The sequence below is a fragment of the Corylus avellana genome, chromosome 3, assembly GCF_965113065.1.
Source record: "Corylus avellana chromosome 3, dhCorAvel1.hap1.2, whole genome shotgun sequence".
Taxonomy (NCBI): domain Eukaryota; kingdom Viridiplantae; phylum Streptophyta; class Magnoliopsida; order Fagales; family Betulaceae; genus Corylus; species Corylus avellana.
In genome coordinates this window covers 11,809,574-11,832,474 of record NC_142492.1, presented here as the reverse complement: position 1 = coordinate 11,832,474, position 22,901 = coordinate 11,809,574, and the positions used below count along the sequence as shown (strand labels likewise).

Below are 22,901 nucleotides of genomic sequence, written 5' to 3'. Positions count from 1 at the left end.
TATTAGAATTCTTTTACCTTGTTACATTCCAATTTCCCTCCAAAGAGCTGCAAAACCTACCACTAACAACCGGTCCATACCAATTCGAACAATGTTTGACCATAAATATCCATTCAAAATGGACCATTGTTGAATATATATATATATGGGGGTCATTGTCACGATGCAATTATAGCAATCAATTTTGTGTTTATTGGAAATTGATGATTTCTCGTAATTTTTCATAAAGATGGATGCAATTGTTTTCAATAATTTTAAATAAATAATTTGGTTCAACTAGAACTAATGGTTCTCATGAATTCAACGTGTGGTATAAGTCAATAAATAATTGAAAATGATTAAAAAAAATTGGTTTAAGAAGAATAAATTAATAAATACACTATGATAAGTACATGATTCCTTTTGGTCACAATATAATAAAATAGACCCAAAACACATTTAAAGAAAAGTGCTAACAAATTGGAAAAGTATGTGTGGATGTTATGTCTTATGCCAGCATGTTCAACGAGTGGTATGAGTCATTAAATACATGAAAATGATTAAAAAAGAATTGGTTTAAGAAGAATACATTAATATCTTTATATACTACGATAAGCACATGACTCCTTTTGGTCACAATATAATAGAATAGACCCAAAACATGTTTATAGAAAAGTCATTTGTTATTGCTAATAAATTGGAATACTCACGTATGCCTGATTAATATTTGTCACTTTGAATTTTTATTAATGCATTGGTGAGATTGTGTCAGGTTATGACTAAGTCGAACTTGATGGAGCGTCTACGGTTCTCACTGTCTAGGCTCCTCCTGTGCGGCTTTCAGCGGGTATGTACTACTATGGTCATGCTCAGGTGGGATAGCCACAATTGGTCTCCTCGGCCTACCCTTCTTAATTAAATAAATAAATAAATAAAAATTGGAAAATTATGTGTGGATGTTATGTCTTATGCCAGCATGTTGGGAAATGCAGCAATTAACAAATCTAAATACTAAGAGTCTGTTTGTGATTGCATTTGAGAAATAGAGCTTTTAACATTTTTAAGTTTTTGCCAAAAGTGTTTTTTTGGCAATTTTTAGACATTTTAGACCATTAAAAGTGTTTAATTTTTTTACCAAACGAATACTTTTTTCTTCAAACAGACTTTTTAAGTGTTAAAAGCACTTTTAAACTCCTCAAACGCAATCTCAAACAAGCTCAAAATGCAATCAATATGCTTAAAAATGTGACTGAAAGTCCCCTTGCTTTTATGAGTACATTAATTTTTTTTTCTTCTTTTTTTTTTTACTATTTTTTGGGCCTTAAACCTTTTTTTTTTTTTTTTTTATTGGGCCTTACACCTTAAATCATTACTTAAACTATATTTGAGGCTCATGCTAGACTCTGTAAGAAAGTTGAGCAGTGCTTTATAACTAGCGTCATTTGACCAATAAAACGCTGCATTTTGGTGATGTTTTTCAAAACGTTAATATCCAAAACGTCATTAGTTGAGCTTTTTTTTTTTTTTTTTTTTTTTGGTAGTGAGGGTTGTAAATAGGAATCAAGATTCGCTCCATTTTATTTCTTTGAATTTTACAAATGGTAAATATATTGTCACAACGTTTACAAATTTTAATTAATGTGACACCACATATACCGTTAGAAATAAAAATCACAAAACTTGTTTGGTAATGCTTTTTTGGTGTTTTTTACTTTTTAGTTGTGATATGACATAAATGATAATGTAAAAGTAATTTTGAGTATTTTGTAAGACTAATTGTTTGTTAATACTTTTACTTTTTCGCTAATAAATGAGCCTAAAATCTTGACAATAAAATGAATTTTTTTCGTTTCACTTGAAATGAAAAGAATCCTAAGTATTGTAAATGGAGTTGTATCTCATTACCTTCAACAAGAAATTGGATTAATAATGTGACAATTGTGCTGGTGATGGACAATCACAACTCAATATAATAGAGCAATAGAAATATTTAGGTGGCCGGGCAAGTTGTATTTGTATAACTTAGATTAAAGATTTAATTCTCTTTTCTAAGTTGCGCTTATATATCGACGTGGACCATGCTTTCTATGGCCAAGTTTACAAGCATTAATATAAATTAACGTTAATATCAATGCTTCTTTACCCATATGAACTACAAAAAAACATTTTGATTAGTATCAACACTTTAGTAACGTGTGCGGCATGTTACTAATTTGGATGTTACTAAAAAATATTTAGTAACGTGTCAATTTCTGACACATTACTATTTAGTAATGTGTCAAAATTGACAAGTTACTAAAACTGACACGCTACTAAAGTATAAAAAATTAATAAAAAAATAATTTTTTTTTTTTTTCAAATTTATTTCCGGAATTTTTTTTTTCAAATAATATCATGATATTATTTGAAAAAAAAAATCCAGAAATAAATATGAAAACTAGATTCCATGATCATGGAATCTGATTTTCAAAAATCCAAACCCATGCAGTAGCAAATCAAAATTTAATTGAAAAAAAAAAATTAATTGAACTTGGAATATGGTAAGAGCAAAAAATTATTAAATCCAAACCCAGATGGTGGAGTTCTGCAACTTTCTGCTTCAACCTGGCCACATTTGCTTCAGCAAGAGCAAATAGTTTGAGAGGAAAGCACATGGAGGAGTAAGAAGCATCTAGCCAAGTAGAGGAGCAGTTCAAGGAGATACTTCTTTAACTAAAAAGAACACCTCAATTGGCTATATAAAACAAAGACCCACCATAAATCAATCAAAAATTATTCAATATCTACCAATTTAACCAATGGGTATCACAAAAGGGAGCTGTATTCTCATGGGTAGCATTCAAAATCGAATTTGTTGCAACCCAAAAACTGTGAAGAAATTTGTTCGGTTTACAGCCTAAGCTCTGAAATTTTTTTGGGATTTTGGCTAAATCATTAAGTGGGTATTGAAAAACGCTATGCTGACTTCAAAACTTATTTATCACAATTTATGCGGAATTAATACTATAAAGCAATAAACAATTCAATTACCCAAAATATATAAAGCAATAAAGATGCAGACACATATATTTTAATTACGAAAAGAAAACATTTTAGAAACCGATCTAAAAGTAAACCTCTCCGAGGAAGCCAAACCCAGGAAATCACTATCAAAAGATTATCCAAAGATTACAGACACTAGGAACACTTACAACCCTTTGCAAGACCTTGGCTCTGTAAGATCAACAAGCCTACAACTCGTCTTCTTGTTCACAATCTTCTTCAACGTGATTCTCCTTTACTGGACCATTCCGATAAACTTCTCAACTATAGATTTATCAAATGAATAACTAAAACTCTAAGAGATTCAATTTAACGTTCACCGCATATGATCTCTCTTAGCATAGCCTCCGACGAACTCTTTGGGGGCGAAAATTCTTGCCTCTCTCTTATATAATGATGTGTATATATATATATATATATATCAAACCCTAGACGTGGGCCCACTAAAAACACGTTTTTGGGCATAACAGGTATCGGGTGTCGGAACAGGTTAATGGACTGTTCGGACAAGGCCTTGCGGAGCAAAAATATGCTTGCTGGAAAGCCTGTTCGGACAGCCTAGCACTGTGTCCGGACATGGCCTGCAGTAGGGAGAAAACAATATTTTGTAAATGTTGTTCAGCCTTGATCAAAAGCTTCGATTGATGAGCGTTTGTGGTCCGATTGAGCTAAAATTTTGCAGGAACGTTCATGGCACATGAATCTACATTATGAACAATGGAGATTTGATTCTAAGCATTCCATATCAGTGTTTAAGCATGTTGACAGTAACCTCTGCATTTTGGAACTGAATTAAACCAACACAAGAACTAACAGGTATAATCGAAAATCATCCATACATACTATGTTACTAACCCATAAATTTTCCGCAACAATCAGTCAATATAACAGAGATCGATCGATTAAATCAACAACATAATCAACAGATTAATGCATATGTATACCTGAGGAGAGGAGATCGACGGAGATGCAGAGGGTATGGCGGTCGAAGTACTGCCGGAGGGAGAGAGAGTGACGGCCGGAGGTGATATTGGCGGAGAGAGCACGACTGAGACACTGGGCGACGGAGGAGAGAGTGAGTGAGAGAGAAAATGACGAAGAGCGTGAGAGAAAACGAGTAAGCTACTGGGAGGAAAAGAGAAGAAGAAAGAAGAAAGAAGAAAGAAAAAGCGCGTATGAAAGGAGGAAAAAAGAGGGAAGAAGAAAGAAAAGAGAAAAAGAGGAACTGGTCCGTGTTTCCAATGCGTCTTAGTAACGTGTCAAAGTTGACACGTTACCATTTAGTAACGTGTCAAGTTTTTGAATTTTTATTTATTTTTTGAATTTTGAATTTTGAATTTTTTTAAGTGTTCGAATTAGTAACGTGTCAAATTTGACATGTTACCATTTACTAAAGTTTTCAATTTTTTTTTTTTAATTTTTTAATTTTTTTTTTCCAGTTTTTGAATTAGTAACCATTTAGTAACGTGTCAACTTAGACACGTTACTAAAGTTTTCAAATTTTTAATTTAATTTTATTTTTTTCAGTTTTTGAATTAGTAACGTGTCAACTTTAATGACGCGTTACAAAAGTTTTCGATTTTTTTTTTTAATTTTTTCTTTCAGTTTTTGAATTAATAACGTGTCAAATTTGACATGTTACCATTTAGTAACGTGTCAACTTTGACACGTTACTAAAATTTTTGAAATTTTATTTTTTTAATTTTATTAATTTTTTTTATTTTCGAATTAATAACGTGTAAAATTTGACACATTACCATTTAGTTTGACACGTTACCATTTAGTAACGTAGTAAACTGACACGTTACTAAATGGTAATGTGGCAAAGAGTAATGAACGGTAGACACACTACAAATCACGTTACAAAGTATGGATCGTCCCTTTTGGTTTGGCTTGGTCTACTTAGGGTTCTATCCTTTGTTTGTTTTTCCTTTAAATTAAGTTGGGTCCTTTTTTTGAACTTGTTAAAAAATAATTTTCTAGTCTCACAAAAATTCCCATAAATCTCACAAAAATTATGCTACCAGGCTATGGGTATTGGCATTATAACAATAGATTATTAAGGCCAGGTGATTGCTGCTAGAAGCCATATGTCAGAGGCAGCTGTGGCAGAAGCTATCAGCACGTTAAGTGCTGCAGAATTTTGTCATGAGGTGGGGCTACATAATGTTATATTGGAGGGCAATTTGTTGCTAATTGTCAATGCGATCAAAGCTACTAGAAAAAACTATAATAGATGCAGCCAGATAGTGGAAGATACTAAAGGGGTGCTATGAACGCTACAAAGTTGGTAGATTTGCCATACAAAGTGAGAAACCAATTATAATGCATATTGGTGACATTGTATCTTTAGAGCACTAGAGCTTTGACTCTAGTTTTTCATAAATAAATGAAGATTGAAACTTCTATTAAAAAAAAACCTCATAATTGATATAGAGTATACTATCGTTAATATTGGAAAAATTAAGATGATATATCATCATGGAGTGTAGACTCCTTTTTATAAGAATTTTTTAGTTAATATGGAAAAACTATGCACGAGGATATAAGAGCGTTCACTTTGGATGCTTTAACAAAGTCTATTCTTTAAATTTTTTAGGAATGTATTTTAAATTCACCCTTAACCCGATTATACGAAGGATCACTATTCATCCTTTATATTCAACTTTATTGATTTATCTCACCTTTGATCTAATAAAAAACTAAGCTTTCTCTCATCTCTCCATAATTATCTATTTTTGGCAAAGCTTATGTGGCATGGCCTCCTTTCCAAATTGAAGAAAATAATGAATATTTATTAATCAAATTATTTACTCCATCATAATCTAATAGATCGTTTGAAGAACTAATTAATCAAACGAGAGAATAAAGATAACTCTCATTCTACATGTCAATACCAACAAAAATGAAATTTATAGTTAGAGGTACCCCAAAAAAAAAGTCTCTCGTTTGATAACAATTTTGAAGAATTAAAAAAAAAAAAAATAGAGTAACAAATAATTCAAAATGCAAAATATTTTTCATAATACAAAACGCTTTACAAAATGTAAATTTCACCAAAAATTACTTCTCACATTTATATCACATTAAATTACCTTTTTAAACTAAAACCAAAATGTGGTATTAGTAGGGCAACACTAATGTGTTGTCAAGATGACGTTTCCAATTGTGTGTTGTGTTGTTCTGTCATGCTTTATGGGTTTTGTAGGTTATTCATTATTGTCCCCGGGGTTCCTGTGGTTTGATTTTGTTGTGGAAACTCATGAAATAGGAGCTCGATTACCCTTTTCATCGGTCCTAGATGGGAAATAAATGCTTCTCTTTCACCAGTTTTCTGGTTGTTGTTGTGTTCAAGTAGAGGTTCCAAAAGGGTTGATAGACATTTTGAGGTTCATACCCGTTTCCAAAAGGGTTGAGAGACTTTTTGAGGTTCGTGCTCATTCTGATGCTCATTTGGCTTTCGTTACTGCTTTTTGCTGCCTATTTCTAGCCAATTTCCTATTCTTTGATTGTACTTTATAGTTGTATTTTCGGTTTGAGTTTGTCATTAGAGAGCACACCGTGTTTTTGATTTTTTATTCCTTGTACCCTTTTTTTCATTATTGATTAAAAAAACAAAGGACAACCGTTGATTTAGCTACACTACTTTCATAGCGCATGCTAAAAATGCATTATGGAATTTCTTTGAAAATAATGTTGCTTTTGTTAAGGCGTACGCGCGGCGGAGTTGGTCTTTCTCAAAAGTACGCCTTAAAAAGCAAATTTGAGCTAATAATAAGCAACGTACCTTTCTGTCTCGCTATATAAACTACATGGTATCTATTATTATTATTACTAAGAAAATCTATTTACATTAAAACCATATATACAATATCATTTTGGTTACGAATTGAACATTTGACAGAAACATTTGTTCTTGCTCTTAGAGTTTGGACCTTTAATGTGAAATTTGCAACTGTATGGTAGTTTATATCACGTATCCATGTTTGGACATAAAATGTCCATTCAAAATGGACAATTGACAAATATGCGAGTCATTATCACAATTTATTATTATTATTATTTTTTTTAAAAAAAAAAAACATTATAGGACAAATACTTATTTTGGTCTTTAAAGAATTTATTAAATTCTAGTTTTTAAATAACCCAAAACTTTTATTCAAATCCTTTAATGTTAAGTTTGATTGGCAAAAATTATAACATGCAATTTTTATTTATTTTTTGATAAAAAAAATGCCAAGTTAATTTCTCTTGTGGTCCCCTTAAAACTATGTTTACTTACCTCACATGAAAATAGTAGTAATATGGAATTCATTTAATTATTTATTTTAGTATTGTGGCTAGGGATGGCATCTATGTGGTGCGCGCGTTGCAACGTCAAAACAACACAATTTATGAACTTTTTAGTTGATGTGGCTATCTCGTGTAAATAGTTTATTGGAGAAAATGAATTTCACACTCCTTAACTATCCACTTATTTGCACTTTTAATTTTAATATTTAAAAAATGATACTTTAACCCCCTCCCTCCCTCCCAAAACTTCCAAATTGTTGCAATTCGATCATTCTGACTTTCCCCCCCCCCCCCTCCTCGCCCCCCAAAATGTCTCCATCCTATTTAAAAATAAATAAATAAATAAAATAAAATTAAGAGGTGGCCGGCCACCCCAGTTGGGCCTGGGGTTTAGCCACCTCAGGCAGGCCACCCCTTAATTTTTAATATATATATATAACTTGGGATGGGGGCATTTTGGGAAAAAGAAATCAGAACGGTCGAATTGCAATAATTTGAAAGTTTGGGGGGAGGGGAGGGAATTAAAGTGTCACTTTTTAAACATTGAGGTTAAAAGTGCAAATTGATAGATAGTTCAAGAAGGTAAAATGTATTTTCCCATAATTTAATCATGTGACACATATAAAATTAGACTGAGATCTTAAGTGAATTCATGAAGATAATTTATTTTATGGTTTATATTAGATTGATATATATTTAATGGTGCATATATTGTCAAATGATGAATATATTGTCACGTATTTAAAAAATTTAGACTGAAATTGATAATCTCCATATTCTGCTAAAATTATGATGTTTAGTGATTTTCTTAACATTTAGCTGACAAAAGGGTGTAATTATGATATTTTTAAATTATTTTAGGATTTTATCATAATTTTTGGGATTTATGAACTAAATTAGAATTTTATATATTTTTTGGAGACTAATATAAATGTTTGCTTCTTTCTTTTTTTTCTTTTTTTTTTCAAAAAAAAAAAAAATTTATAAATTGGATGGTATGGTTGTCATGGACAACTTGAAATGGTCCCAAAACTTAATGTGGATACTTGCCTTTTGGTACAATATAGAAACATCAATCATTAAGAATCCAAAATACAAAGAGAACAATTTACTGAATTTAGCCAACTAAAACCAATGGATCCAATTTGGTTCAACCAACATTAGTGGATCCAATAAATTCTATGTTGAATTGTAATTATCATTATAACTAACATCTAAACTTGTTCTAAACATTGATGGAGATTTGCTTGTGCTAGATGATAAGCTGCTTTATTGGCCTCTCTCCGGTCATGCCCTACAAACAATGATTGGAGACTATGCAAATTAATTTGGGTATCCTCAATCAATTGTCTATACCGACTCCAGCTGAAGTCTTCCTGAAGCAAAGCAAACACAATTTCGATCGCATTACCCTCCAAATATACTCGTTGGAGCCCAAGTTTTCTACAAAAAAACTGATGCCTTCCAAGCTACCACCGCTTCTGCCACAGCTGGATCTGAGATGAAACACACTAAGGTACACATGGTTGCCCAAACAAAACCCTCTGCATCTCAGACCATCACCCCCACACCCATCTTATTATTTCAAACATCAATAGCTGCGCCCAATTTACTTTATCCACCCCTTGAGGTGGATTTTTTCACTTCTGTCTCTCTTGACGATTAATATCCATTGTATGATTTTCAAAAACCTGTAACATTTGGTAGTAATCCTCTATATATTGAATCTTGAACAGTTTTTAATAACTAGCTTGGTGGTGTAAAATCTCCTCTGCAGACTATTGAATTTCTACGAAGCCAAATTCTCTAGGCCAAAGTAGCTACCAGATCAAACTCATTGTCCTCTAAATTTTCCATGAGCTTCTCTAATAAGCACAAGCCATCACTCTCTACTATGGCATGTTTCTGTATTTTCTTGCTATATTCCATCCAAACATTTGTAGAGACCATTTGCAACTCCATAGGATATGACCTATTAGCACTGTGGCTCAATCCAAACATTGTTTGTCTCTCTCTGCAAACATTGTTTCACGAAACGTTTTCTTTTTCTTTCACGACATATCAAAGGACGAGTCTATTTGGGATTGCGTTAGAGAGTTTAAAAATTACTTTAGTATTTAAGTTGTGCAAAACAAAAAGTTGACATGTTTGGTTAAATACTTCAAAAATACTTCTTTTACTTTTTTACTATAAAAATTAATAAAACATATTTTTGACAAAAGCTTAAAAATGAAAATTTTTTCAAAAAGTTCTTTTTGGCTTAAAAACTATAATTTTTAAGCACAATCCCTAACATGTTCTAAAACCCCATCCCAAACGTTTGTTTTTTTGTTTTTTTTTAATGGATTTAAAGCAATGGTTTGGAGGTGGCTGTGAACCACCCTCAGCCACCTCAATGGGTTGTGGGTGGCCATGAACCACCCGAAGCCCCCTTTGAGAGTGGCTTGCTAGCCACCCTCTACCTTGATTTTGGGTAGCCGAGCCATCTCCTATCTTAATTTTGAGTGGGCGAAACACTTTGATTGTGAGATTTTTTTTTTTAAAAAAAGTTTATTATTATTATTTTATTATTTTGGTTTTAAGGAAATGTGGGGTTATTAGAGGAAGGCTGACAAAAAAGTGCTCATGTGCCACCCAAATAGACGGACCTACTCTAGAAGAGTGACTTAAATGTAACAAATTAGTAGTTTGATGTATAACATAAGTGTCACACATTTAAATTCATGGAATAAAATAAAAAATGGTTCTTAGTTCAAAGACAAACCATACTGGCGTAGAAGCTCATCGATTATAAATAGAGAAAGAGAAATGCTATATATACAAATATTTGCATTCAATCTATCAAAGCTTACGTGACGTGGTCCTCCATAATATTTAATAAACGAAAATAAATTTTTCGGTTGAAGGACCACCGTCCCTGATACAATTTTTCAATAAGTAATAAAGAAATAATATGTAAGTTATATTAAAAAAAAAATAAATAAAAATAAAAAATAAAATGTAACTTACCTAAATTTAGATAAGCAATGCTCTGAGTTTTCTATTGCAAAGGAGTTGACAGTTGACACTTGCCGTTAAACTGTAAATGGATAGACGAAGCACAAAACCCCTATCCCACTCTCCCCTGCAACTCTAAAACCCTCTCGCTCCCATGGCCTTCACTTTCCTCACTATCCCACACTTGCTCTCTGCACCTCCACCACCCCACATCTTCTCTCCAAAACCCCAAGTTTTCCCCTCCAAACCTGACAATCTTTCTCTATCTTCCTCCCCATTTCACACTCTCCGAGCCCCTACCGCTATCGGACCCGACAAAAAGTTCTACCCTGAGCCGTCAGACGACGACCCACCCGAAGCCGACGAGGATTCCGGGCACGGAGTGTCCAGATTCCAGCAAATCCATCGCCAAGCCGCGCGAGCCCGGAAGCTCCAAGAGGATGACTTTGAGAAGAACCAGTCCACGTACCTCTCCGCCATTGCTGATGTGGAAGACCCAGCGGAAAATACCGACCAGGACGACTCCGGGGACGATTTGTTCGGGGATATTGACAAGGCCATTGCCTTGCAGCGCAAGGAGTTCGTGAAGAAGGGGCTTCTGAAGCCGAACCCCAAGAAGGAAGAGACCGAGCAGGTTGAGGGAATCGAAGAGTTGGAGCCCGAGGAGGTCGTGGATTTGGAGGAAATCGACGAGCTTCAGGGGCTTAAGGTCGTTTCGGAGGACTCGGACGAAGATGGGTCGGCGAAGTTCAGCGAAGAGGTTACGGAATTCGGTAATGGAAATCGTGGGTCGTCTTCAAATTCCTCGTTTGATTTGGATTTTGATTATGGGAAAGTTAAGGCTAGGATTGTGGAACCCAAATTTAAGATGAGTTTAGCTGAGCTTTTGGATGAGAGTAAGGTGGTGCCCGTTTCGGTTTATGGTGATTTAGAGGTACAGATTACTGGAATTCAACACGATTCTAGGCTGGTCTGCGCAGGAGACTTGTTTGTGTGTTGTGTTGGGAGGAAAACTGATGGGCATTTGTATTTGACCGAGGCTGATAAGAGAGGGGCAGTGGCAGTGGTGGCGAGCAAGGAGATTGATATAGAGGAGACCTTGGGATGTAAGGCATTGGTGATTGTGGAAGACACCAATGCGGTTCTTGCGGCATTGGCCGCATCTTTCTATAGGTACCCGTCGAAGAATATGGCGGTGATTGGGATAACGGGGACCAATGGGAAGACGACCACTTCATATTTGATAAAAGGCATGTATGAAGCGATGGGATTGAGAACTGGGATGTTGAGCACGGTTGCTTATTATATCCATGGGGATAACAAGTTGGAGTCACCTAACACGACCCCGGATGCTGTTTTGGTTCAGAATTTGATGGCAAAGATGCTTCATAACGGGACTGAAGCGGTTGTCATGGAGGCTTCTTCTCATGGACTGGCCTTAGGGAGGTGTGATGAAGTTGATTTTGATATTGCAGTTTTCACAAATTTGACAAGGGACCATTTGGATTTTCATGGGACTGAGGAGGAGTATAGGGATGCCAAGGCTAAGCTATTTTCGAGGATGGTGGACCCGGAACGAAACAGGAAAGTTGTCAACATTGACGACCCAAATACACCTTTCTTTATAGCACAAGGGAACCCAGATGTGCCTGTTGTGACCTTTGGAATGGAGAATAAGAATGCGGATGTTCACCCGCTGAAGTTTGAGCTCTCCCTGTTCGAGACACAGGTTTTGGTTAATACGCCTCAAGGCATTCTGGAGATTTCATCCGGGTTACTTGGAAGGCATAATATTTATAATATTCTTGCAGCCGTGGCAGTTGGGATTGCGGTTGGGGCACCATTGGAGGACATTGTTAGAGGGATTGAAGAGGTTGATGGGGTTCCAGGACGGTGTGAGTTGATTGATGAGGAACAGGCATTCGGAGTGATTGTGGACTATGCTCATACTCCTGATGCCCTGTCTAGACTACTTGATTCTGTAAGAGAGCTTGGACCGAGGAGGATTATCACTGGTATGCTTGTACCTAATATTTTTATTCTGATTCTTCGCGCACATGTACATACACAGACACCCTAACACAGGCACAGAGAAACGCAACAAAAGCCTACAGAAGTGATTCATATGCTAATTGTGTTGTAGCAAGAGGTATCTAGACTGCCTGCCTTCTGCAGTCTTTGACTATTTCTAAAGGAAGGGGTGATAACTAGGTTGACTGTGGTATTAGCGTTAAAGTTCACAAGATAGGAAGGTGCTTCCTCTTGTTCCAGTCATGCAAACTGCCTGATCAATTTTTTTTAACTAAAATGGTTAGAAGCATCTTAAGTTTCTAGTGTAGCACCAATAGTTTTTTGATATTCTTTAAAATTACAGCTGCAATTGATAACATTGCATACAACGGACTGATCTTCCTTTTCTGATTTTTTTTTTTTTGTAAGTGCCTTTTCTGATTAACACTCATTCTTTATGTGAAGTTTTTGGTTGTGTTGGCGAGGGCGACAGGGGGAAAAGACCCATGATGACAAAGATTGCAACAGATAAAAGTGATGTGACGATTCTGACATCTGACAATCCAAAGAATGAAGATCCATGTATGTACAATGAACGATACTTTCTAAGGAATGTATGCCAACACTAGCCTTGAACCGGACTTTTTTTTTTTCACTGGTCTTTTCAAGATGCTAATATTTTCTAAAATATGTAGCAGGTTTCTTCCTTATTGAGAACTGTTACATATTTGAGAAAGGATTAGCCATGGCATTGTGTGTGTGTGTCTGGTCATCCTTCGTCGTGACTGTTCTCTCTCTCTCTCTCTCTGCTTCTTCATGTCTGCCTCTGGAATAAAATGCAAAGAAATGTTAAGTTGTAGGATCAAATTCCTGGAAGCGTAATGCTAATGCCTGGATGTTTCATCTTCATCAGTGGACATTTTGGATGATATGCTGGCTGGAGTAGGATGGACAATGCAGGATTACCTGAAACATGGTGAGAATGATTACTACCCACCTCTTCCAAATGGTCATAGGATTTTCCTGCATGATATTAGACGGGTGGCTGTACGTTGTGCTGTTGCCATGGGCGAGGAGGCTGATATGGTTGTAAGTTCTTAAAGCTCCATCTTATTTCTTGTATATTCTATTTATTTTGAGGGGGGAGGAGAAAAAATTCAGCTCCAAACTCTAAATAATGAAAAGGTTCTAAAATTATTTTTTTAGTTTAAATATTTTCCTTATTCCTTGTGACTTTCAAATTACCCTTGTAGTTTTAAAGATAGATGTAAAGGAAAGATCTGTATCCTTGCTCCTCATGTGTTTGAGAGACTAATTATAATCTATACATGCCCCAGTGATGCTCTCCAGTTCTCTCACAATTTGCTGCTAAGCTCTTTTTTTCTTTTTAGACAAAAAAAAAAAAAAAAAAGGGTTTAATATACTGCTTCTTTTATTCTGCAGGTGGTTGCTGGCAAAGGGCATGAAACATATCAGATAGAAGGTGAGAAGAATGAATTTTATGATGACCGGGAAGAGTGCCGTGAAGCATTGCAGTATGTTGATGAGCTCCACCAAGCTGGGATAGACACTAGTGAATTCCCATGGCGGTAATTTAATTAGCTATAACTTACTGGTTTATCAGTATCTATGCAAAAATTATTTCCGTAAATTGAAGGGGAAAAAAGACTGATAATTTGTTTTAATCATTGTTGAATAATACTTCCATTAATGTTGGAGTCTAATTATTTTATTCGTTCAGTGGCCTTTGACTCATTAACTAACATTGGCTTATCTGATGAGAAGCCATAAGTATCTCGCAACAGAGACTTAGGCAATAACAGAGAAGTGTATATACATAACACACTTGACATTAATATTACTAAAATTAGAGTATACATGTCTCCTTTACCACTTGATGTAGCGTGCAAAGGTCTAGGGAGGTAGTTTATTGATCATGATTAGCTAATTGTGTTTTTTCTTGCCTGTGCTGCTGCAGGTTACCAGAGAGTCATTGATGTAGTTAAAAAGGAGAATGTAGGTGTTCAGACAAATCTTAGAGAGAAGGCTTTTGCAGATGATTTGGCTGATTGCATGTATAAGAACTAAGTAGCAGATCTCCTTCAATTCTTTCAAAGAATTCAAGACAGTGGAGGATCATGTTGGTATTGGTTTGATGGACACTTGATCTACCCTATAATTGAAGGCTGTTGGCTGGTGCTCCGTGCTTGAAAAGAGAACGGTAAGAATATTTCCACATGATACATTGATCATGAGTTACTTTCTGAACTGATGTTGAATAGTTAGAGAAGTAATTATTTTCTTTGTTATGTAAAGTTCATGAATTTTTACAATGAATCTTATGATTTCTGAATATGACTGCACCCTGGTGATCAGACTGTTTAGGTTTCTTGGGTGTGTAAGCTGAATGAGTTTGGATAGTTGAATATATTTAAACCTATGGGCCTGATTGAAGATTTGTATAGTGAAGGTAGCACCATTTTATCAAAATGTCTTGCTTCTTTCTAAATCTAATTTCGCCTTTTTGGCATCTATAACACAAGATTATAGAATCTCTAGACACATGACACGAATTTTAACGAAAGCAGCAAAGCCAACTGCAGTAGTACAATTCTTTATTTCTTTACTAATTTGAGTGATAGTGTCATGTTACCTGGCTTAGTAGGTGATTTTGACAGTTTGTTCTCTGAAGCTAGGGGAACAGTGTGGAATCCTACATTGCCCAGGGAATGGAGATGGAGATGTGCTTATATGTATACTTACACCCTTAATGACAACAACTTGTTTTAAAGCCGTAATGGTTATGATCCTATCAGAACTCCGCAGTTAAGCGAGCTTTTGCGAGAGTAATACTATAATGAGTAATCTCATGAAAAGTCTGGTTCGGGGGAGTCAAAAGTAGACAATATTGTGTGTCACTTGAGTGAGGTGTTACAGACAGAAACTCATAACCGTTAGCTGTTCTCTTTTTCTTTGTACTGAAAGTTGGCTGATGGAGGTGGTGCTCATACAGAATTTATTTAACGTGATTGCTGAAAGTTTAGTCATGTAATATTGACTGCTTAGTTCAGATGTAATGTGAGTAGCTACTGTTTAATACCAGAGATGGTGCATGAATGATTGACTTAAGCTATAGATCTTAGTTTTATATATTTTTCCAATAATTGAGAATCATTCTTGGATAGAGATCTTGTTAACTTTTGTTCTCTCTGCAGGCGGCTGGACGTTCGAGATTCTTGAACACCGAGGGAACTTGACAAATTTGGCCCTAATGAGAAGTTGAAGGTAAAATTTTGTAAGCAACGTGTATGTGCCAAGCACTGTATCACCATGTAAAATAATTACTGTGATCATATACTTTTGGAACGTTTGAATTATTCATTTAATTCAGCAAATCAGCCTGTTTCTTGAAGTTCAGCATAAAGATCAAAATGGTACAGCTTCAATTACCTGATATGCAGCTCTTGTGGGCGGGGTCATATGTAAACCCTGATAGGGATGGGTCCCAAAGGAACCCTGCCTTAAAGGGTTTCCTCGTCATAAAATTAAAATTAAAAAAAAAAAAAAAAAATCGTACGGCTCAATAGTCAAACTCGAATATGAGTTTTCTTAATGATTTAAGTTGGTCTCTTTTATGCCTATCTATGCACATTACAGTTGACAGATGATTCTTCTGGCCCCCCAAATTTCTGATAGTATGGCATGGGTTTTAAAGAAAGGCCAAAGCAAGATCATCTGTCATAAAATTAGGGCATGAGGTGGGGTTCTATCTCAACCAAGAATCCAGCTTGGAAGGGGGTATGAGCAATGGAATCTAAAATGTAATCCTTTCTGAGCTCGAGTACGAGATTAACATTAATTAGTTACTCCTATGCTTCAACTTTCTTTCTTTTCTTCTTAAGTGCCTTGCAGACTTTTTTTTTTCTTTTTCTTTTCTTTTATTTTATTTTAATAAATATGCCTTGCTGACTACTTATGGGCATCATTTAGTCACCAGGATGATTTAGGGAAAAAAAAAAAAAAAAAAAAAAACAAGACTACTTGGAATAACAAGTTTTAAGATTTAAGTGTCTGTTGAGTTTAGCAATTTCAAAACATATGGTTTAAAAAAATAGCAATTTTAAAATGCAATTAATAAAAGGGGAAAATGTAAAATCAATCCATCCATGTAAAAAAAAAAAAAAAAAAAACCAAGACTACTTGGAATAACAAGTTTTAAGTGTCTGTTGAGTTTAGCAATTTCAAAATATATGGTTTTAAAAAAGAAAAATAGCAATTTTAAAATGCAATTAATAAAAGGGGAAAATGTAAAATGGACTGTCCATGTGATTATATTGATTTGTAAAAAGCTTCATGTGGTATAGTCTATAGAAATGTTTTGGAAGCTCCATATGGTATGCAAAAATAACAAATAGGTCCATACACTTAATTTTCGTCTAATTTTTTTAACAGAAACCAAATAACAAACACATCTTATGGATTACACGTGTCATAATTGGATTGGTATTGATGTGGCATTCGGCAGTTTCTATCAAAAAATTAGACAAAAGCTGGGTGCAGAGACATATTTGTTATTTTTGCATACCATACGAAGCTCTTAAAATATTTTTATACCACAAGGAGCTTATTGCAATATCAATCCCTTTGGTATAAAAATTAGATAGAAGTTAGATGCAATGATCTATTTATTATTTTTGCATAACAAAATGTTTTTAAAGTGTTAATTTTTTTTTTTTTTGAAAAGAAAATGCACGTTTAAACAGAATATTTCATGATTTTGTTTGAAAACGTGTGCTTTGTCTTAATTTATTTATTTCTTTTAAAGCTTCTTTGCAGCCTATTTGAGAATATTGCGTTAGAGAGCTTAAAAAGTATTTTTAGTATTTAAAAAACCGTGTCAAACAAAAAGCTGACATGTTTGGTTAAAAAAATTTAAAAGTATTTATTAGAATTTTTACTCAAAAATAACTAAAATGCAATTTTGGTAAAAACGTAAAAAAATAATATTTTTTTTTTCAAAAGCTCTATTTCTAAATAAAATCCCAAACATGTTTTAAGGCATCGATGTAAAATAAGGCGTTATATTGAAAACGGCTATATATAAAGGAAAGATATTCCAATTTATTAACAACATTTTGTGGTTTGTTGTCATAAAACTCTTTTATTGCTTTTTCTTTTTCTTTCTTTTTTAGGTTGCTTAGGAAACAGAAATTACCCGCTTCATGTATTTCGCTCACAAGTGTTTAATGAATTATCTAAAAAAAATTAAAAATTAAAAAAAACTTATGCAGGGATATTTTCTGCCAAAATAAAAAATTAATATCGAATTTTCAGTTAATAAAAATTCAATTTCAATCAAAAGAACATCCTTATCCATTGCAGAAGTTAAGAATCTTTTTGGGTAACCAAGGCTACTAATAAAAATTCAAACTCAATCAAAAGAACATCCTTATATTTTTCGGAAGTTAAAATGTTGTATCCAATAGGTAGTTTAATTGGTTAGGATCATGCTTATGCTTAATAAAGCAGATGTTACTAGTTTGAATCCCTCTCATTATTAAATTTTAATCAAATGATAATTTTAAAAGTCACTTTATTTTTGGAGTGACACAAGAGTGATGAAAATATGAACTTTTAGAATTACTCAGTCTTATGTAAATATTATTTTATAAAAACCAGATGTGAGAAATAAGAACGAGTTTTTTTTTTTTTTAAAAAAAATAATATTCACATAAAAGAACACCTAACATTATATATATATATATATATATATATATATATATATATATATATATATTCTATTCTGACATAGTAAGAATATTTAGATATTTCTCATGAATAATTGTAATGTTTAAAATAGAAAAGAATACTCAGAAGAACTTCAGGAGGAATTAGGATCCTCTCTATTTCAAATGAACTCCATAATATCCGGTTAGTTATAGTGCAGTGATATTTTTATTTTCTTAAAAAAGTGAAAAGTGAAAAGACAAAAATACCCTTCTACTATAACAGGATATTATCTTTTTCATTTGAAATAGAGATGATCATGTTCCCACCGAGAAGACACCTAGCATTCCCCATATTAAATATACTAATAAATCATTCATCTTTAATACCTGTAAAGGGCAGGCAAGTTAATACATGGGTTTGCTTTGCTTTGTGATTTTGTTTGTTTTTTCTGAGGTTTATTTTCAATAAATTCTTATCCGAAAGAGAGACTCCACCAAGGCAAGGCAAACTTTTGTTTCCCAACTTGAAAAGCTGGGGTGGGTGAAAACAGGTAAGAAGCGTCGGGGTTGTGAATTTGATGGAAAAATCATAAATATTTTCTCCAAACAATATTTAAAAAATCCATTAATGATGAGCTTAGCAATTATCCACCAGACCAACTCATTGGAAAGTGGGAAATCCCATAACTCTCTCCTGCCACTCTCCACCCAACTCTCTCACTCACCAAATGCAGCAACTCATTCAGCACAAATAGAAAAAAATCATTTATACAGACAACAAAATATGCAATGGGTATTTTACCTTTTGGAGTAGGCTACCTGGAGAAATAAGTGCATAGGGAAAAAAAAAATTAAAAAAAAAAAATGTTGCAGTGAAACATGGAGGTTTTGATCATGACTCGTGAGGATGGGAATCGCTTGCTTTGCACCAAATTTCACCTGCTGATAAATGGTTAGAAAAATATATCTATCTCCAAAAAAAAAAAAAACCCTTTTGCGTTTTTGCTTATTTGGTGTTCTTTATAATATTGTTTTCATCTTTTATCCATTGATTGATGCGTCTTTTGATCATGTTTCTGATTTTGTGGATAATATTTGAAATTTGTTCAACTTAGAATTTACAGCCTGTTTGTTACTTTTTGTGAGTGAGTTGAACTAAATGTTTGATGCTCTTCCTATGGTTCTTGTGTTTTTTGGAGTGTGAAAAGTGCTGATATTCTTGTTATGCTTAGGTCTTTATTGCTTTTTAGACTTCTTTGTTTGAAAAGCTTTGAATTTTTGAAAATTCATAGTTTGGGTTGCTTTTTTTCCATTGTTTGCATGGTGGGTCAGAATAAAAATTGGGTTTTTAAATCTTGTAAGAGCAGGTGTTCTTGTTTACCAAATGAGCTTTGGCATTTACATCTTGTTCTTCTATGTATGCGTTAATTTCTTGTTGCTGATTTCTTTGCTGGTTTGAACAACTAGAAAAATAAAATCTGATTATATTGGTTTTCTATGCTGTAGTAGGTTTTGCAAAACCTTCTGAATTTTCTTGCTCTAAGATCAAAATATGAAAACTTGGAGAAAAGTGTTATCTTGCTCCAAGTCCTTGCCCCCACTGGTTCATCTATGTTTTATATAATTTTTGATGAGAAACTTTTGATGACTGCTATCTTTCTGTCCCCTTCAATCATTCTGATCGATCTTCGGTGTTCTTTCTTTGCAAGATGGGAGAAAGATGAAGCCAAATTGATATCCTTGCAGGCACAATTCAATGAGCTTTTTTTTTGTTGGGCGTTGTTGTTCTAAACATCTACCGATTGGATCGTGACATGTTTAAGCTCCAAATTTGGTGGCAGTAATTTTATCCAACAGTGTTTGTGCTTTAAGAAACCAATTAAAGAAGTTTTTTAGGGGGTTAAGTCCATCCTGTAGTAGCTATTTGTTTCTTTCACTGTAAAGCTTTGATTTTAATGATGCCCCCCAGCTCTAATATAGGAGATGAACTGAAATTTCAGCAGCGGTGGGAGATTAGGAGGAGAAAAAATGAGTATGATTCTTCAAGCGAGGAGTCCAAATCAAGTTCAAGTAGCCAGCCGGTTCTCAAGAAGCTTAAACTAGTTTCCAGCTTTGCTTATGATGAAAATGATGAGGCCATAGATACTGAAAGATTTCATCAGAAGGGCAAGTATGTTCCTGGCAAAGGCCGGGGAAAAGCTAAATTTAGGAAAGCGAAAAAAATGCATATTGAAAGGAGAAGAAATGAAAATTTAGTTGATAATGGGATGGAGAGGGATTCTCATGAAGAACTTGATAGAAAGAAGAATAATACTAGTGCTTATGATCCTGCTGCTGCACTGGATGATGTTAAAATCTTCATGGAGTCCTTGTTGGAGGAACTTAAAGATGCTAGAGAAAACTTGTTTAGACGGATGAGGGAGGAAATGCAAAAATTGGTGGCAGATGATACTGCTTCAAAAGCAGAAAGTAGAAAAGGAAGATATGGAAGGGGGAAGGGCCAACTGCAGCACCAAAACTACTTTGAGAAGAATGTTCAAGTGCAGCATCAAAACAACTTGAAGCAGACCACCCAAGTGCAGCATGAAAGCAACTTCAAGGAGAAAATCCAAGTGTGGCATCGAAACAACTGTGAGGAGAACATTTTGCAGCCTCAAAAAGATTTGAAGTCTGGCATGAGAGAACGAAGTTCCAATCATGGATCTCTGAAAAGGTCTATTGATAGCAATGGGGCAGCTGATTCTAATAATTACTGTCAGGGACTTGAAGATCAAGTTGAGTATGGAAAAACTACTGGATCTATGGCATCAAGAGCAAACAAAAAAGGAGAATCAAAGTTGGTACCATCTGTTATGCGAAATTTTCAGTCTGGTAACTCAGTACAAGTGCAACATCAGAACAATATTGTTTTAGGCTTAAGAGCTCAAAACTGCAACGATGGGTCTTCAGAGAGATCTGTTAAAGGCAAAAGGACTGCTGAATTTAACAATTGCTCAAAAGTACTTGAAGATCGAGTTGGATTTCTGCCATCAACTGAAAAGGCCGAAGGGGAAAGGTTGGGATTAACTACTAACCCAATTTTTTCATCTAATTCCTCTACTCAGGTGGCTTCTTCTATGTATTTGTCATTACCGACTGTACTACCACAGCCCTGTGCAGAGAATTACAGGCTTGAGACTTCTTCATGCAATTATGTTCACCCAAGAACCGGTGCGAACAAAAGGGACACGTGTTCAGAAAATGCAAATGTGATGATTGATTCAAGTGCTTATCGTGGATGCTTTTCTGAGATGCAGCAAGAAGAAAGATTAGGAAGCTTTGCTCTAAACCAAAACAGCACCCCAGCCTCAAGAAGCATTGGAACTGGACTCCCACCACTTCATCAGGGTATGGATGTTGGTGGTTTTAACATTCCAAGTCAGCTCGGTTTGAAAAATGTACCCAAAGAAAATCACAAAATATTAGGTCTAACAATGAATGGAGGAGCAATAAGATTTTCTGGGGAAAACCATGCATTGTCAGAACAATATCCTGCCAACAACTTCCACAGGCATTCCAATTATATTGCTGATACAGGACTCAGGGGGTTTCAAATCTCAGACTTACAAGAAAGTGGTTTGTTTCCAAAGTAGTTTGAAGGGGGTGGACACTAAACAAAAACATCTCCAATTGTTCCCATGAATATAGAGCCTATGATGATTTGTCTTATCCTGCTGACTCAAAAAGCCCCCATACTGAATGAATATCTTGTTCCTTGATTTGCTTCAACCCATATTGAGGTTTCTCTATCATTGTTTTTTGCTGAGATTCAAGATTTTTATCAGTAGAAAGAGGCAAAGTTTTGGGAGGGAATGTTAAAGGGGGTTGTTCTGTACCATGAAAAGTGACTGTAAATCCTCTCTTGAGATCATGATGAGATTGTATGAAGAATGGTGTGGGTGAGAGGTTGAATGTTCAGTCAATTGTCTAGCATCTGCTTTTTAATCCTTAGTGAGGGTATCTGAATCTAAATTTTGATGGTCTGCTTTTCTGTCCTGGCTCAGGTATGTGCCTAAAAACCTTCCTATTAAAGTCCCCATGACATTGTAACTAAAATTCAACAGCATGAGAAAGCGTTTTGCAGCTGGATATATGCCTCAGCTGTGTTACAAAACTTGGTTTAAGTGGAATATTTATTTCTTGTTGATTTGGGATTGATTGATGCATTAGTAACAGTAATGTTGAGTGCTAATATTTTATACTTCATATTGTTGAATTTGAATTAAATGAATTGGGTCTTGATGTTTCCCACTGAAGCTTTTAAAATTATATGATGCCTATGGTCGGATACTTGAAACAAGAAGAAAAAGAAAAGAAGAAAAGAACAGAAGAACAAGAACTAGACATAATCTATACCTGATTACCTTCTGGTTTTTCTCCACTAAGCAAAAATCTTGCCTGCCACTGATAGAGATGTGACAGAAGAAAGATCGACCCGAATCTTTGCCAAGTTAAACTGTTAAGTTTGACTTCAAAGCCCTTCCCTGACCACTCACCTGGGTGAAGTGGAACATTGCATAATTTACATTTGTCTTTAAGTTGTCCATCTGAATCAACCATGGGCTTGAATGATTTTTGCTACTCAGATTTGATAACACTTTTTCCTTTTTCCCTTTTGTTTTTTCTTTTCAAAATAAAAACATTTAACTAAAAAACAAAAAAACACAAAAACTATTCAAAACTATTTTCGCCTTCATGTTACACCAAAACACTTTTTTCAAACAAAAAACAAAAATCACCCTCTAAAAAGCATTAACATGCAGGTGTTTTCCCATCAACCCTACCCTAGTATTTTACTAATTGATTTTTTGG

At 34.6% G+C, this 22,901-nt stretch overlaps 2 protein-coding genes across 2 annotated transcripts; both read left to right on the top strand.

Moving 5' to 3' along the window:
* Window positions 1–10,373: 10,373 nt before the first annotated feature.
* Window positions 10,374–15,733, top strand: MURE (ALBINO OR PALE-GREEN 13). Its single transcript, XM_059588773.2, has 6 exons — window positions 10,374–12,326; window positions 12,787–12,903; window positions 13,235–13,410; window positions 13,765–13,910; window positions 14,300–14,542; window positions 15,537–15,733. The coding sequence occupies exons 1-5, from the start codon at window positions 10,466–10,468 to the stop codon at window positions 14,316–14,318; spliced, it is 2,319 nt and encodes a 772-aa protein (XP_059444756.2). The 5' UTR covers window positions 10,374–10,465; the 3' UTR covers window positions 14,319–14,542; window positions 15,537–15,733.
* Window positions 15,734–18,565: 2,832 nt separating this feature from the next.
* On the top strand, window positions 18,566–22,290 carry LOC132173316 (stress response NST1-like protein). Its single transcript, XM_059584778.2, has 2 exons — window positions 18,566–19,002; window positions 19,760–22,290. Exon 2 carries the CDS (start codon window positions 20,006–20,008, stop codon window positions 21,680–21,682), a length of 1,677 nt encoding a protein of 558 aa, XP_059440761.2. The 5' UTR covers window positions 18,566–19,002; window positions 19,760–20,005; the 3' UTR covers window positions 21,683–22,290.
* Window positions 22,291–22,901: the final 611 nt, after the last annotated feature.